Source organism: Ovis aries, chromosome 3 (assembly GCF_016772045.2).
Source record: "Ovis aries strain OAR_USU_Benz2616 breed Rambouillet chromosome 3, ARS-UI_Ramb_v3.0, whole genome shotgun sequence".
Lineage (NCBI taxonomy): Eukaryota > Metazoa > Chordata > Mammalia > Artiodactyla > Bovidae > Ovis > Ovis aries.
In genome coordinates, this window is record NC_056056.1 from 146,950,992 (window position 1) to 146,967,886 (window position 16,895).

Here is a 16,895-nt window from a genome sequence, read left to right on the forward strand (position 1 = left end):
GCTTAATAATACACATGGATTTGAAATCACATCTGCAGATTCCAAAGCTTGTGGTCCTTTCACAACCTAATATTAATGATTTAAAAAAGAAATATATATCTATTTAGGTTTTCTGCCTATTTTTTAACTGAGTGATTTGTTTTGATGATATTAAGCTTCATGAGCTGTTTTTGTAAATTTTAGAAAAATGTGCAGAAGACCGAAATAGACATTTCTCCAGTGAAAACATACAGACAGTCAAGAGATACATGAAAAGATGTTCAGTATGTTAAACTAAATAGAAATGCAAAGCAAAGCTACAATGAGGTATCACCTCACAACAGTCAGAATGGCTATCATCAACAAATCCACAGAAGATGACTTCCTTGGTGGTTAAGGGGTTCAGTGGTTAGGAATTCACCTGCCAAGGTAGGGGATGTGGGTTTGAACCCTGGTCCAGAAGATTCCACAAGGCTTACAACTAAGCTCATGCACCCCAACTACTAAAGCTTACATGCCCTAGAGCTCATGCTCTGCAACAAAAGAAGCCACCACTACAATAAGTCCACACACCACAACTAGAGAGTAGCCACCACGTGTTGTAACTAGGGAAAGCCTATGTGCAGCAACAAAGGCAGCCTAAATATATATATATATATATATATATATATATATATATATATGTATGTATGTATGTATGTATGTATGTATTTTAATCCACAAACAATAAGGGAACTCTCTTACATTGTTAGTGGGAATGTAAATTGGTGTAGGCACTATGGAAAACAATATAGAGGTTCCCTAAAAAACTAAAAATAGAGCTACCATATGATCCTGCAATCCCACTCTTAGGCATAAACCCAGAGAAAAACATGGTCCAAAAGGATATATGCACCCCAAAGTTCATTGAAGCACTGTTTACAGTAGTCAAAACATGGAGGCAACAAAAATGTCAATCAACAGAGAAGTGGATAAAGAAGCCATGCTACATATATGTGTTGGAATATTGCTCAGCCATTAAAAAGAACAAAATAATGCCATTTGCAGTAACATGAATGGAGAAAGAGAAATATTGTATAATATCAGTATATGCAGAATCCCCCCAAAATAATACAAATGAACTTATTTACAAAACAGAAACAGACTCATAGACTTAGAGAATAAATTTAGAGTTACCTGGGAAGGAGGGATAATTAGGGAGTTTTGTATTGACTGTATATATTGCTATAGTACTTAAATAACCAAAAAGAATCTACCATATTAAAAAAAACATGGAGAAGGGACGTGAGAATGATACAGACAAGATGAGATTAGACATGTATTGATAATTCTTGAAGATAACTGATGGATTCGTAGGGATTTATTACACTACTCCTTCCACTTTGGTGTATGTTAAAAATTTTCTATAATAAAGAAAGTTTGAAAAATTAAAATTAGTTTAAAAAGAAGTGTTGTTTGTTTTTTTTTTTTTAAGGAAGGAGCAGAGATTAATCTGAGGTGATGGTTCCTGTGGGCCAAAACCTGTCTCTTCCCACCCCTCTAACCACCAGAGAAGCCAGAGGTGGGACCTAGAGCCTGGCACCATCCAATGTGGTCTACTGTGTGCCTAGTCACTCAGTTGTGTCTGACTCTTTGCGACCCCATAGACTGTGGCCCGCCAGGCTTCCCTGTCCATGGGAATTCTCCAGCAAGAATACTGGAGTGGATTGCCATGCCCTTCTCCAGGGGATCTTCCCAAACCAGGGATCGAACCCAGGTCTCCCACACTGCAGGCAGATTCTTTACAGTCTCAGCCACCAAGGAAGCCCAATGTGGTCTATTAAGCAACTTGAAATAAGCGTCAAATGAGCTGTAAGAGTAAAATACTCCCTGGATTTTGAAGATCTGGTATTTTAAAATGTAAAATATCTCATTAATAATCCTTATACTGATCACACGTTGAATATTTTTGATACATCACAAACTCATCTAATAATATTTTGAAAATATTGATTAAATGAAATATATCATTAAAAGTCTAAATAAATAAAAGGAAAGATCTTAATATTCAGGGTACCAGGTCAGGGGCAAAAGTTGGTTGAGGGAAATTCCTGAATTCTTCAGAATTAATGTGTGTCCAAACATATTTGGGGGCTCCATAATCACTGTAGATGGTGACTGCAGCCATGAAATTTAAAAATGCTTGCTCCTTGGAAGAAAAGCTATGTCCAACCTAGACAGTATATTAAAAAACAGAGACATTACTTTTACCAACAAAGGTCCATCTAGTCAAAGCTGTGGTTTTTCCAGCAGTCATGTATGGGTATGAGAGTTGGACTATAAAGAAAGCTGAGTGCCGAAGAATTGATGTTTTTGAACTGTGGTGTTGGAGAAGACTCTTGAAAGTCCCTTGAACTGCAAGGAGATTCAACGAGGTCAATCCTAAAGGAAATCAGTCCTGAATACTCATTGGAAGGACTGATGCTGAAGCTGAAACTCTAATACTTTGGCCACCTGATACAAAGAACTGACTCATTTGAAAAGACCCTGATGCTGGGAAAGATTGAAGGTGGGAAGAGAAGGGGATGACAGAGGATGAGATACTTGGATGGCATAACCAACTCAATGTGCATGAGTTTGAGCAAGCTCTGGGAGTTAGTGATGAACAGGGAAGCCTTGAGTGCTGCAGTCCATGGGGTCACCAACAGTCAGACACGACTGAGTGACTGAACTGAACTGAACATGTGTCCAAGAAGTTTGAGGGGACAGTGCTCTGGTTTGATGGAATCAGCTAAATGCCCACCAGCCTTCAGGAATACCCCTATCTTCAATCTGTTCTCCCAAGAACCGCTATAGTACTTTTCTAGTCTAGATATAATCAAGTCATTGTACTATGTTAAAATCTTCTAAAACCTTTTGCTCCAGGACACTCCCTCAAATACAACATGCAGTTTTTCAAACCTCATTTATGCTATTTCTATTGCCTCCAATGTCTAATTTTGTTCTTCATCCAGGAAAAAAAAATATTTATTCTTGAAGGAATAGCTTTAAAGTCTCTTGCACTAAGTCCTTGCTATAACCTCCCAGGCTACATACCCTTTCTCCTCAGGAGTCCATCCCATTTTGTTTAACACAGCACTTAGCACACTGAATCAGACATGTTTATCTGTTTGATAACTAGCATGAAAGGCATGGATGCTATTGCAATTCAATTTGTACCTCTGTAACCTAGCACAATGCCTACAGAACATATTTAACTTAGCAAACTACTAAAATCCACAGGAGTCTGGCAGGCTACAGTCCATGGGGTCTCAGAGTCAGACACAACTTAGTGACTGAAAAACAACACAAAATCCACTAAGGACCCACAGGAAATTTGAAAGGAAGGAAGGAAGGGAGGGAAGGAGAGGCCAAAAAAACTCAATCACAAATGCCTTCTCTTGGAGTCCAGAAAAGTTTTATCTCTAAATTATGATATTTACTGCCTACCTTCTATTAGGGTGATTTATATTTTACTCCCTTATCTTCCAAGTGACACTTTGAAACTATCTTGAAGCAGGACACCCCTTTTATATTCTTTACTAATTATCTAGCAGTGCGCTTTCCAAAGAGAAGATGCTCAACAGATTTTAATAGCAGAATTTTCCTTGGGGGACCCAAACTATCCAAGATGATTTCTGATATATGGTGACATGGAAAGTAAAAGTGAAAGTTGCTCAGTCGTGTCCGATTCTTTGTGACCCCATGGACTATACAGTCCATGGAATTCTGGAGTGGGTAGGTAGCCTTTCCCTTCTCCAGGGGATCTTCCTAACCTAGGGATTGAACCCAGGTCGCCTATGGTGACATGAAGAGAGAAATATTTGTCTTTTATACCAGATAAAAGAATAAACTAAAATTAGGAAAATAATTCATGAGAGGGAAAAAAAACTGCTCAGATACCTTGGTGCTCAAACAGTAAAAGAATCTGCCTGCAATGTCAGCGACGAAGGTTTGAGCCCTAGATCGGGAAGATCCCCTGGAGAAGGAAATGGAAACCCACTCCAATATTCTTGTCTGGAGAATTCCATGTAACCCTGGAGGGCTACAGTCCATGGGGTCTCAAAGAGTTGGACATGACTAAGAGATCAACACTTTCATACACAGTTCTGTATTTTAATAATGGGGATAACTCAAATATATATAATCAAAGTGCAACTTACTATCTTTTCCCATCTTCTCTCTCATACTCTAGTTTATAAATAATGCAGCTCACAATCAAAGCCAATTACTTTAAGCTAGCATTCAAGAATGAATGTACCTACCACCACCACTATCATGAATCTGTTATGTAAACAAGAGACTAAAGCAGGCACAAGAGAGGCAGATTTTCCACTACTTACCTGGAGAGTTAAAGTTAGTCCTCAGGCAAGTTACTTAATCTTTCTGTGCCTCAATTCCTCACATGCCTAATAAGATAAACCCCACTCCAGTACTCTTGCCATGGACGGAGGAGCCTGGTGGGCTGCAGTCCATGGGGTCGCTAAGAGTCGGACACGACTGAGCGACTTCACTTTCACTTTTCACTTTCATGCACTGGAGAAGGAGATGGCAACCCACTCCAGTGTTCTTGCCTGGAGAATCCCAGGGATGCGGGAGCCTGGTGGGCTGCCGTCTGTGGGGTTGCATAGAGTTGGACACAACTGAAACGACTTAGCAACAGCAGCAGCAAGAGTACTCCTAAGGTTGTTGTCAGGATTTTACTAAGTAAAGGACTCTGAGCAGGGCCCAGGTGGCAATGAATACCACAGAAGAGCTTGCTATTATTTTTATTCAGAATTCATGATACTTGCTCTTCCCACCATGACCTGATAAGTCTTATTTTCATGTCTCTATTCATGCATTTTCATACCCAGTATTAATCCTCCCAGAGCCTAATAAGATTAACTCCACCCTTAATAATGCAACACTGGTACCTGGCTAAGTCTTGACTATGCTACTTTGTACAAAATAAGGTGTGTTCAAACAGTCTACTCACAAAAATCAATGTTTACTATTTGTTAGATTATATAAATAATCTCTGACAACCAGGATAAATTCTTTACATCTAAAGATCTGATTTTAAGAAGAAAAGATATAAATAAGCACATTAAATTCAAAAGAATTTGGGAAGAAGAAAATAAAAAGCCTTTTGTACAGAAAGATTTGAATAAATAGAGAGAAAAGTAGAAAGCAGTCCCTGAGCAGAATGTAGAGTAACTGTACTTAAGGGCTTTTAGGTGTGTTGTTTCTCTACGAAAGACCTGGAGGAAGCTCCCTGAAAGGATACTGGCATATCCAAGTAACATTAACACAATGATCCGAAGATCACACAGAAGAAATACAATAAAAACATTAAATTATTGAAGGAAATGATTCAGTTACTTTTAATAACAGAGAAGCAACTATTTTCAATGTTGCCTGCTTAGATGAAACTTGACTAAATTTAAATAATCTGATTATGTATTTGGTTTTAATGAATAACTTAACTGTGCATGAAAATGAGTTACACGTTCAATTTCTTTTTATGTAGATGGCTAAGTAGTACTACCTTAATCTTACGGTTGACAAATTGATTTGAACACATAGGTGAGTGGAAAATTAAATAAAGTGAGGCTTTAGAAGCAAATTATTGAAAAACACAGCACTCTGTTGGTTATTTAAGAATGCATGTTGAGTTTAGTTCTGTTCAGTCACTTGGTCATGTCCGACTCTTGGCAACCCTGTAGACTGCAGCACACCAGGCTTTCCTGTCTATTACCAACTCCCAGAGCTTACTCATACTTGTGTCCATTGAGTCAGTGATGCCATCCAACCATCTCATCCTCTGTTGTCCCCTTCCTCTCCCACCTTCAATCTTTCCCAGCATCAGGGTCTTTTCCAATGAGTCAGCTCTTCACATCAGGTGGCCAAAGTATTGGAGTTTCAGCTTCAGTATCAGTCCTTCGAGTGAATATTCAAGACTGATATCCTTCAGAATGGACTGGTTGAATCTCCTTGAAGTCTAAGGGACTCTCAAGAGTCTTCTCCAACACCACAGTTCAAATGCATCAATTCTTTGGTGATCAGCTTTCTTTATAGTCCAACCTTCACATCTATACATGACTACTGGAAAAACCATGCCTTTGACTAGACAGACCTTTGTTGGCAAAGTAATGTCTCTGCTTTTTAATATGCTGCCTAGGTTGATCATAGCTTTCTTCCAAGGAGCAAGCATCTTTTAATTTCATGGCTGCAGTCACCATCTGCAGTGATTTTGGAGCCCAAAAATCTAAAGTCTCTCACTGTTTTCATTGTTTCCCCATCTGTTCGCCATGAAGTGATGGGCCAGATGCCATGATCTTAGTTTTCTGAATGTTGAGTTTTAAGCCAACTTTTTCACTCTCCTCTCACTTTCATCAAAAGGCTCTTTAGTTCTTTGCTTTCTGCCATAAGGGTGGTGTCATCTGCATATCTGAGTTTATTGATATTTCTCCCAGCAATCTTGATTCCAGCTGTGCTTCATCCAGTCAATAAGGCATATTAAATCACTACATAATTGCTTTGTTTGGAAATATTATTATTTAGAAAATATACATAGGGTTACCTGAATACTACTGCAAACTAAAATTTATACAGTGAAGACAAACTGGAAATGATATGTAATGTACTCTGATACTTAATTGAATTTCTACTGTATGTACAACAGTGAGTTAGATATTCTGAATGATACACAGATGAACATTGTATATCTCTACCTTCACACAACTCAGAAACTATAAAGAAGTGTACAAATATTGTCATGGGTTTACACAGCAAGTAAATCTTTATTTTGTATGGAGGTCAGGAAGTGTGGGAAGAGCTTTATTGAGGACAAATAATTTGGTTTATATTTTGAAGGCAGAGCAGAAGAATTAGATAGATGTGTTTGCGCAGTGCGTGAGGGAAGGGAGAGAAGGAAAGCACGACCACAGTGCACTCTACTGCAGGATGGCCCATAGCAGGGCTGTCAATGTGAACAGGCCCCAGAGTGTGCAGTGCACAGGCTGTGAGGCCACCTGTGGTAGCCCTGAAGGCAGAACTTTCTAGAGAGAGAAGTTGAAAACAGAAAGAAACTACTTAAAAGATGAATCGAAACAAAATATAACTGTGTGGTGAGTTCCTGGACAGTGATTCACACAGAGATGCACAGTAGGAGACACATTTAAAGTTATTTATCATTTTAACAAAGTAGGTAAACATGTAAAGGGAATGATTAGATGATAATGCCTAAAGAAATACCCTATTTCTGAAACTCTATGAATCTAAACCCTACCTCAAATTACAAGCAATTGGGCCATAAACTGATAAATTCTGTAATGAAGAATCATACGATGTAGGTAAGAGCTATACAATAGCAGGGTCATAGAAAAAAAGACAAAAGTGAGTCTTTGAATATTTACCTGACAAATCAAAGGAGTTGCTTCTTTTGCTCGATTGGCATCTGCTCCCAACAGAAGCAGGCATTCAACCATGATGCTATTATTCTGATCACATGCTTTCTCCAGCATCACACTTTTTAACTCATTATCAACGGCCAATTTTGCAAAGCACTTGCAACAAAGGTTTAGAAACTATAAAGAATGGAAATGAGGATTAGAGTCAGCGAAATGTGTAACAATTAGAATACAGGTAAAAAACATTGTACCTGTTGATCCTTTTGCTCCATGATACTGGAAGACAATTGATGGAATATTACTGAATCAAAGGAGTAATCCACCAGTAGCTTGGAAAAAGACACTGACAATTCCAGTATTGTCAAGACTGTCTGAAATCCCTGAAAGTGTGACAAAGTTAATAATAACAAGGTAATTATGGACAAAAAAGAATAAACAAATGATATAAAAGAGAGACTGTATACAGTACTTAAAACTTGAGGTGTTCACTTAGGTAAGTAGATACATTTATTGGGCTTGTACTTTAAAGCTGTAAACTTTGAAACAATGTAATAAATACACCTTGCTCTCTCATTACTAAGAAATAAGAAGATGCACACAGAGAATAAGATGTTAAACTCTCATCTAGCCAAACAGGAAGAAAACCTAAAACACCTAATTTACCAAAATTTGGCTTTTAAAGATTCCTTGCCTAAAGCCATACCTACAGGTTGGAAGTTAGATATTAATCAGGATTAGACAGCAGAGTCAGCAGTGCCACAAACCCAAATAAATCAGTGACTTGAGTTCTTTAATACAAGACGGCAGATCAAGTTCTATAAATAGACTAGGACTTCCCCCAACAATTGTTTTGTGCTATCTTCTGAAATTTTAATCTCAGACAAATGTGAGCTCCTAGACTGTGTTCATCTTGAGAACATTTTATAAAAGCTCTAAAGACACTCTGAGGTTTACATCCTTTCAGCAAATCATTTATAAGGAACTGATCGGACACATCATTACTTTTTAGAACCACTCAAAAAGTTGTCTAGGCTCTATTTATGTGATGTTAAAGAAAGAATGAACTTTAGACTTGCCTATTATATACCTTGGGTACATTCACCAAAGATCAGTTTTACTTGTAAAACGTTCATCTTTCTAAAATATATTAATGAGATCATCTAAATGTTAAAAATTATTATTTTGAGCTCTTCAGACGCTAAGTTTCTATAAATGCTTACTAACATTTGACAAGAGAAGCAGTTTGAGGGGCATGTGGTCCACCCACCTCTAGAGCAGAAGTCCCTGCAGACAAATGAATGCAGCAGCAAAGCAGATAATACAAACACAGAGAAGGCAGATAATTCAAACTCAACAGCTTAGAAGCACTGAACTGGTCAAATAAAGTATGCTGGCAGGCAAAATTTAGCCCACTGGTCAACAGTTTACAATCACTACATAAAAATCCTAAAATTTATGCCTAGATGAATAAATACTGAGCGAGAGCTTCATGCCTGCACAAAATAATTTACCTCAGATTACTTATAATCAATTCTGTCTTGGCTTTAGTCAACCTAGGTTCAGGCACATTACAGAAAGCAGATATATAAAACCCATTGTTGGTTCTAATCTAAGAAATGCCATACGTTCAGCACTTTATAATTTAAAATCTTGTATGCATTTTCCCATTTACTAATAATATTCGTGCAAAGATCAGAGCTTAGACATTTTCACTCCTGGCCAATGCTGCCATTTTTGAAAATATTTGCTGAGTATGGTTTATGAAAGTTGTAAACTTCATTACCAAAAACACTACAACCAAGGTAGAAATTCTTAGGAAAAAAAAAAAAAAAACTTCTTTTATTAACATTAAAATAAAAGTACTCTGAAACAATTTACTTCATCTTCCCTGAATTAATCCTAAACCAATATCTTGGATTCCTCATAGACAGCTAATATAGATTGCATTTTAAATTTTGCTTAATGAAGACCGTTTAAAATATTACTTCACTGCAAGAACAAAATTAAGGGGAAAAATTACTAAGTAAGCAGCTCAAAACAAAATGACAAACTTCATAATAGTTGTAACTTTTATTTATCTAAAATCTAAGCAAATAAAAGTCCCTTGGACAGGAAGGGGATCAAACCAGTCAATACTAAAGGAAATCCATCCTGAATATTCACTGGAAGGACTGACGCTGAAGCTGAAGCTCCAATACTTTGACCACCTGATGCAAAGAGCTGACTCACTGGAAAAGACCCTGATGCTGGGAAAGATTGAGGGCAGGAGGAGAAGGGGATGACAGAGGATGAGCTGGTTGGATGGCATCACTGACTCAATGGATATGAGTTTGGGCAAACTCCAAGAGATAGTGAGGGACTGGGAAGCCTGGTGTGCTTCAGTCCAAGTCCATGGGGTCACAAAGAGTTGGACATGACTGAGCAACTGAACAACAACAAAGATAATAAAGCTCACCTAGCTGAAATTTCTTTAGCACATGCTCTGCTTTTTCACAGAAAAGACAAACGTACTAATTTGAGAGATTTAGTAATGAAACATAATGATATTTTGAAATTCAACCCAATTCTCTTCATCTACTATAATAAAAATACTATGAAATGATAAATGGCTTTCAATTAACTAGAAAATACTCATTAATGCTAAGTAGGAGTTACATCAGCTGCTCTGAAAAAGAAATCTGTACAAGATCTCGATTCCCTTCAAGATAATGCACATACTTTTATCTGTACTTCACCAATATCCTTGAATCGTTGTAGGGTGGAAATCAGAATTTTTGCCAGCAGATGCCCAGTTCCCACGCATAAATTCTTCTTTGTAATCAAACATCCTATAAGACTTAAACCCAGACACTGAATTTCTAGAAAAATAAAAGAAAAAAAAATAAAATGTACTGTTTTAAATCTCAAAGAAGAAAGAATTTAAACATGTTCAACTAATAGCTAAAGGCCTATAAAAATCTAAATCCTGACTTCAGTTGTACCAACCTTGGTCATCTGGATACATCTGCAGTGTATGAAGCACTGAATCAATAGCACCTTCCAGGGATAATACCTCTAATGCATCAGGAAAATGTATTATAGATGATATTACTTTTAATCCACACTTCTGAATCCCAGGATTTCCAATGAACTAAAAGTCAAAAGGATAATTAAGAAAATTTGCTGTGTTAAAAAATGAATTCCAATACTTACCTTAGTTAAAGTCAGCTTATAGGCTGATGAAACATAAACTAAGGAGTCCAAATAAAATTACCATTCTTGATTCTGCCTTGTAGCACTAATTACTTTTATTTATTATTAAGAATAAGAGTTAACATTTTTTGCACTTATTAAGTACCTCTTCTTCACCAGGCACTGTACTAAATAATTTCACACGGTTTTCTTTTCAGAGCATCCTTATTAAATATATACTAATATGATTCCTATTAAAAGATGAGTTCATTGAATGTAGACTGTACACTGCTGAGAAGATACCAAGTCAAAGACATTTGCCATCACAATCTAAACTCTTAACCATAAAAATGCAATGCTGTCCCTCATCATAAAAAATACTAACTGAGAATTTACTCTTTATATGTTTACATGCTATACTTCATTTATTCCCCATCAAGTTTCACACAACAGGTTCACCAACTTTAATGATGCAGGAAAAAGAGCTCAAGTCACATAGCTAAAAATTGTCAGGATTAGAACTTGCCTGGTGGCTCAAACAGTAAAGAATCTGCCTGCAATGCAGGAAACCTAGGTTCGATCCCTGGGTCAGGAAGATTCCCTGGAGGAGGGCATGGCAAGCCACTCCAGTATTATTGCCTGGAGAATCCCCATGGACAGAGGAGCTTGATGGGCTACAGTCCATAGGGTCACAAAGAGGCGGACATGACTGAGCAACAAAGCACAGCGCAGTCAGGACTAGTACTTTAATATAAATGTTTCAAGAATCTTAATCTCTTCCAACCTTTTAAATTCAATTCTTCCAGAATTTGATATTATTTGACAGTTATTCTAATAGAAGCCACTACTTTTCCGAGGCCATCCTTCTCATTGACTAAGAAGAAAACAATCAACAACACACTTTCCAATCATGTGACAATCACAATCACACCTCCTGTCTTTCAATGTCTGTGACATTTACCTAACTCTTACACTCTGCTTTTCCATGGTGCTCTTCATGATGTTCTAGGTGGTCACTCACCTAGAGCCAGACATCCTAGAGTGTGAAGTCAAGCGGGCCTTAGGAAGCATTACTACAAGCAAAGTTAATGGAAGTGATGGAATTCCAGCTGAGAGATTCAAAATCCTAAAAGATGATGCTTTAAAGTGCTAAACTCAATATGTCAGCAAATTTGGAAAACTCATCAGTGGCTATGGGACTGGAAAAGTTCAGTTTTCATACCAATCCCAAAGAAGGACAATGCCAAAGAATGTTTAAACTACTGTACAATTGCACTCATTTCATATGCCAGCAAGGTTATACTCAAAATCCTTCAAGCTAGGTTTAGGCAGTATGTGAACCAAGAATTTCCAGATGTACAAGCTGGGCTTCAAAGAGACAGAGGAACCAGAGATCAAATTGCCAACATGTGCTGGATCCTAGTAAAAGCAAGAAAATTCCAGAAAAACACCTACTTCATCTTCACTGACCATGCTAAAGCCTTTGACTGCGTGGATCACCAAAAATTGTGGAAAATTCTTAAAGAGATGGAAATACCAGACCACCTTACCTGTCTCCTGAGAAATCTATACATGGGTCAAGCAGTAAACAGCTGGAACTGGACATGGAACAACTGACTTGTTCAAAATTGGGAAAAGAGCAAGACAAGGCTGTATATTGTCACTCTGTTTATTTAACTTCTATGCAGAGTACATTATGTAAAATGTCAGGCTGGATGAATCCCAAGCTGGAATCAAGATTGTCAGCAGAAATATCAACAGCCTCAGATATGCAGATGATACCACTCTAATGGCAGAAACTGAAGAGGAACTCAAGAGCCTCTTGATGGGGGTAAAATAGGAGAGTGAAAAAGGTGGCTTGAAACTCAACATTCAAAAAATTAAGATCATGGCATCTAGTCCCATTCAGTTCAGTTCAGTCACTCAGTCATGTCCGACTCTGCGACCCCATGAATCGCAGCACCCCAGGCCTCCCTGTCCATCACCAACTCCCAGAGTTCACTCAAACTCATGTCCATTGTGTCGGTGATGCTATCCAGCCATCTCATCCTCTGCTGTCCCCTTCTCCTCCCGCCCACAATCCCTCCCAGCATCAGGGTCTTTTCCAGTGAGTCAACTCTCATGAGGTGGCCAAAGTATTGGAGTTTCAGCTTTAGCATCAGTCCTTCCAATGAATACCCAAGAATGATCTCCTTTAGGATGAACTGGTTGGACCTCCTTGCAGTCCAAGGGACTTTCAAGAGTCTTCTCCAACACCACAGTTCAAAAGCATCGATTCTTCAGCGCTCAGCTTTCTTCACAGTCTGACTCTCATGGGAAATAGAGGGGGAAATGGTATCACACTTTATTTTGGGGGGTACAAAATCACTGCAGATGGTGATTGCAGCCATGAAATTAAAAGGTGCTTACTCCTTGAAAGGAAAGTTATGACCAACATAGATAGCATATTCAAAAGCAGAGACATTACTTTGCCAACAAAGGTCTGTCTAGTCAAGGCTATGGTTTTTCCAGTAGTCATGTATGGATGTGAGAGTTGGACTGTGAAGAAAGCTGAGCGCCGAAGAATTGATGCTTTTGAACTGTGGTGTTGGAGAAGACTCTTGAGAGTCCCTTGGACTGAAAGGAGGTCCAACCAGTCCATCCTAAAGGAGATGAGTCCTGGGTGTTCACTGAAAGGACTGATGCTAGTCCCATTACTTCATGGCAAATAGAAAAGGAAAAAGTGGAAACAGAGATAGATTTTATTTTCTTGGATCCAAAATCACTGTGGACCGTGACTGCAGCCATAAACTTAAGAGATACTTGCTCCTTGGAAGGAAACCTATGATAAACCTCTTCAGTTTATTAAAAAGCAGAGACATCACATCACTGACAAAGGTCCATATAGTCAAAGCTATAGTTTTGCCAGTAGTCTGGTATGGATGTGAGACTTGGAACATAAAGAAGGCTGAGTGCTGTAGAATTGATGCTTTCTAACTGTGGTGCTGGAGAAGACTCTGGAGAGTCCCTTGGACAGCAAGGAGACCAAACCAGTCAATTCCCAAAGGCAATCAACCCTGAATATTCATTAGAAGGACAGATGCTGAAGCTGAAGCTCCAATCCTTCGGCCACCTGATGTAAATAACTGACTCACTGGAAAAGACCCTGATACTGGGAAAGATAGACAGCAGGAAGAGAAGGGGGGTGACAGGATGTGATGGTTGTATAGCATCACTGACTCAATGGACATGAGTTTGAGCAAACTTCGGGAGATAGCAAAGGACAGAGAACTCTTCTGTCCACTGGGTCAAAAAGAGTCAGAAGCCACTTAGCCACTAAATAACATCTTCACTATAGAGCTGAAATAGCTTCCAGTCAGACCTCAAATTCTGATGTAGCCTCTTCAACAAAAACCTACTGCCTTCCAACATGTTTTACTTCCCCCTATTGTCACTGAACAGATTTTCACTCATTTCCCAATCTAGTCCCTCAGTACCTCTCATGTGTTTTATATTTGCGTCTTTCTTTATATAGGTTATGGACAGAAGCATCATTTTCTCATCTTGTATTGTCCTCCTCCAACACTGAACTGCTCAGCTCAGATATCACTTCATCTATCATTTCAACAAGACACTCATATCTTTGTCTCCCTTAGCAGTTTTCCCCACCATTATTTCCATCTTACCAATTCCTTGAGTAGTAAAAGGATATCAGCTTGGAGCCAATTAAATTTGACTTTAAACTGTCTCATCACTTAAAGAGTTCCATGAATCTCTGGGCCATTAAAAATGAATGAAATAACATTTACTGAGAAGTGGTATTTAGTTAAAAGGTATTATTCAAGAACATAAAGAAATTCAAAGTGGTACAAAGTGAAGCTGGAGGGATGGCTCAGTGTTTGCCCAGGTTTCCTCACCTCGAAAATGATTCTAATAATGCAGTGTTGTTATGAGGGTGAAATGAGATAAATCACCATCCATGCAGTAAACACTGAGTGACGGCATAGTTCAGGCCTTGGAAGGAATGAACAGTCTTCTCAGAAGTGAAAGACTTCTCACTGGGAGAGAATATCCCTAAATTGATCTTTCATTCTATCAAGCTACCACTCCTCTCTCATTTCTAAACGTATTAATAGAAAAGTCTAAACCCACTTCCTCTACATTCTTCCCACCTCTTAATAATCAGGCTTCTGTCCTAACCACTCCAAATTAAAACCATTCAAAGAAAAAAGTTCTTTAACAACTGAATTGCTGCTCTTTCCTCCCTTGATTTCCATGACACAGTAATCTCCCTATTCATTCTCAAACTTTAAAACTATTTATTTATCTATCTCATTCACAATCACTTCTTTCAACTCCAAACTTTGTCCAAAGAACTTTACTTAAAACTCTCTGTTCATGGATGCAATTCATATACCATCATGGCTTCAGGTCACCATAACAACAATAGCAACAACCACAAGGATAACCAAAACCTAAGGAGCATTTGCTATGTGCCAGACATTCTTTTCAGCACTTCATATGTATTAACTCATTTAATCTTTACACTCACCCTATGATGCAGACACACAATTATTATCCCTGTGTTATTGGTGAAAAAAAAATTGAGACACAGAAACCTTTGAGTAGATAACTCAAAGCATAAACTTAAACTCTCTTAAGTTCTAAGTCCATATTTCTCTTTGTTTGACACTAGTATCTTGAACTTAGATGTTCAAAGTTAAAAGTTTATTATCTTCTCAAAGAGAAAAAAGAAAACTCAGACTGCCATTTTGAACTTTCTGTTTTAATTAACAGTACCACCATTTCAAGCCAGGCTTTAGCAATACATGAACCGTGAACTTCCTGATGTTCAAGCAGGTTTTAGAAAAGGCAGAGGAACCAGAGATCAAATTGCCAGCATCCGCTGGATCATGGAAAAAGCAAGAGAGTTCCAGAAAAACATCTATTTCTGCTTTATTGATTATGCCAAAGCCTTTGACTGTGTGGATCACAATCAACTGTGGAAAATTCTGAAAGAGATGGGAATACCAGACCACTTGACCTGCCTCTTGAGAAATCTGTATGCAGGTCAGGAAGCAACAGTTCGAACTGGACATGGAACAACAGACTGGTTCCAAATAGGAAAAGGAGTACGTCAAGGCTGTATGTTGTCACCCTGCTTATTTAACGTCTATGCAGAGTACATCATGAGAAACCCTGGACTGGAAGAAACACAAGCTGGAATCAAGACTGCCGGGAGAAATATCAATAACCTCAGATATGCAGATGACACCACTCTTATGGCAGAAAGCGAAGAGGAACTCAAAAGCCTCTTGATGAAAGTGAAAGAGGAGAGTGAAAAAGTTGGCTTAAAGCTCAACATTCAGAAAACGAAGATCATGGCATCTGGTCTCATCACTTCATGGCAAATTGATGGGGAAACAGTGGAAACAGTGTCAGACTTTATTTTTTTGGGCTCCAAAATCACTGCAGATGGTGACTGCAGCCATGAAATTTAAAAAGACACTTACTCCTTGGAAGAAAAGCTATGATCAACCTAGATAGTATATTCAAAAGCAGAGACATTACTTTGCCAACTAAGGTCTGTCTAGTCAAGGCTATGGTTTTTCCTGTGGTCATGTATGGATGTGAGAGTTGGACTGTGAAGAAGGCTGAGCACCGAAGAATTGATGCTTTTGAACTTTGGTGTTGGAGAAGACTCTTGAGAGTCCCTTGGACTGCAAGGAGATCCAACCAGTCCATTCTGAAGGAGATCAGCCCTGGGATTTCTTTAGAAGGAATGATGCTAAAGCTGAAACTCCAGTACTTTGGCCACCTCATAAGAAGAGTTGACTCACTGGAAAAGATTCTGATGCTGGGAGGGATTGGGGGCAGGAGGAGAAGGGGACGACCGAGGATGAGATGGCTGGATGGCATCACAGACTCCATGGATGTGAGTCTGAGTGAACTCCAGGAGATGGCGATGGACAGGGAGGCCTGGCGTACTGCGATTCATGGGGTCGCAAAGAGTCGGACACGACTGAGCGACTGAACTGAACTGAACTGAACTGAGGGAGGCCAGCTTGAGGCGTACACACATGTGCAGTAGCACAGGTCCCTGTGTTCAGAAGGGCCCCAGACCTGGTTTAATACTCTGCAGCCACCACCTTGAAATTCTTAATAATTTTAAATACAAGGTGCTGCATTTTCATCTTGTACTGGGTTATGCAGCTGACCCTGCCCTTAACCTCAAAATGCACCCATAGGCTTATTTTTATGCTAAAATTAAGTCAAATTGGTACCTGATGGCTCAGATAGTAAAGAATCAGCCTGCAGTGTGAGAGACCCAGGTTCCACCCCAGGGTTGGGAAG

At 38.7% G+C, this 16,895-nt stretch overlaps 1 protein-coding gene across 4 annotated transcripts in view; it reads right to left on the reverse strand.

The window, feature by feature from the left end:
• Positions 1-16,895, reverse strand: part of LRRK2 (leucine rich repeat kinase 2) — a 213,335-nt gene that overhangs the window by 141,839 nt on the left and 54,601 nt on the right. For all 4 annotated transcript variants that reach the window (XM_042246875.1, XM_027967445.2, XM_042246876.2 and 1 more), the window contains 4 exons: positions 10,377-10,521; positions 10,110-10,249; positions 7,643-7,771; positions 7,398-7,568 (listed from right to left, as the gene is read on the reverse strand). In XM_042246875.1, the coding sequence (XP_042102809.1) occupies positions 7,398-7,568; positions 7,643-7,771; positions 10,110-10,249; positions 10,377-10,521 (585 nt within the window). The remainder of the gene's footprint in view (positions 1-7,397; positions 7,569-7,642; positions 7,772-10,109; positions 10,250-10,376; positions 10,522-16,895) is intronic.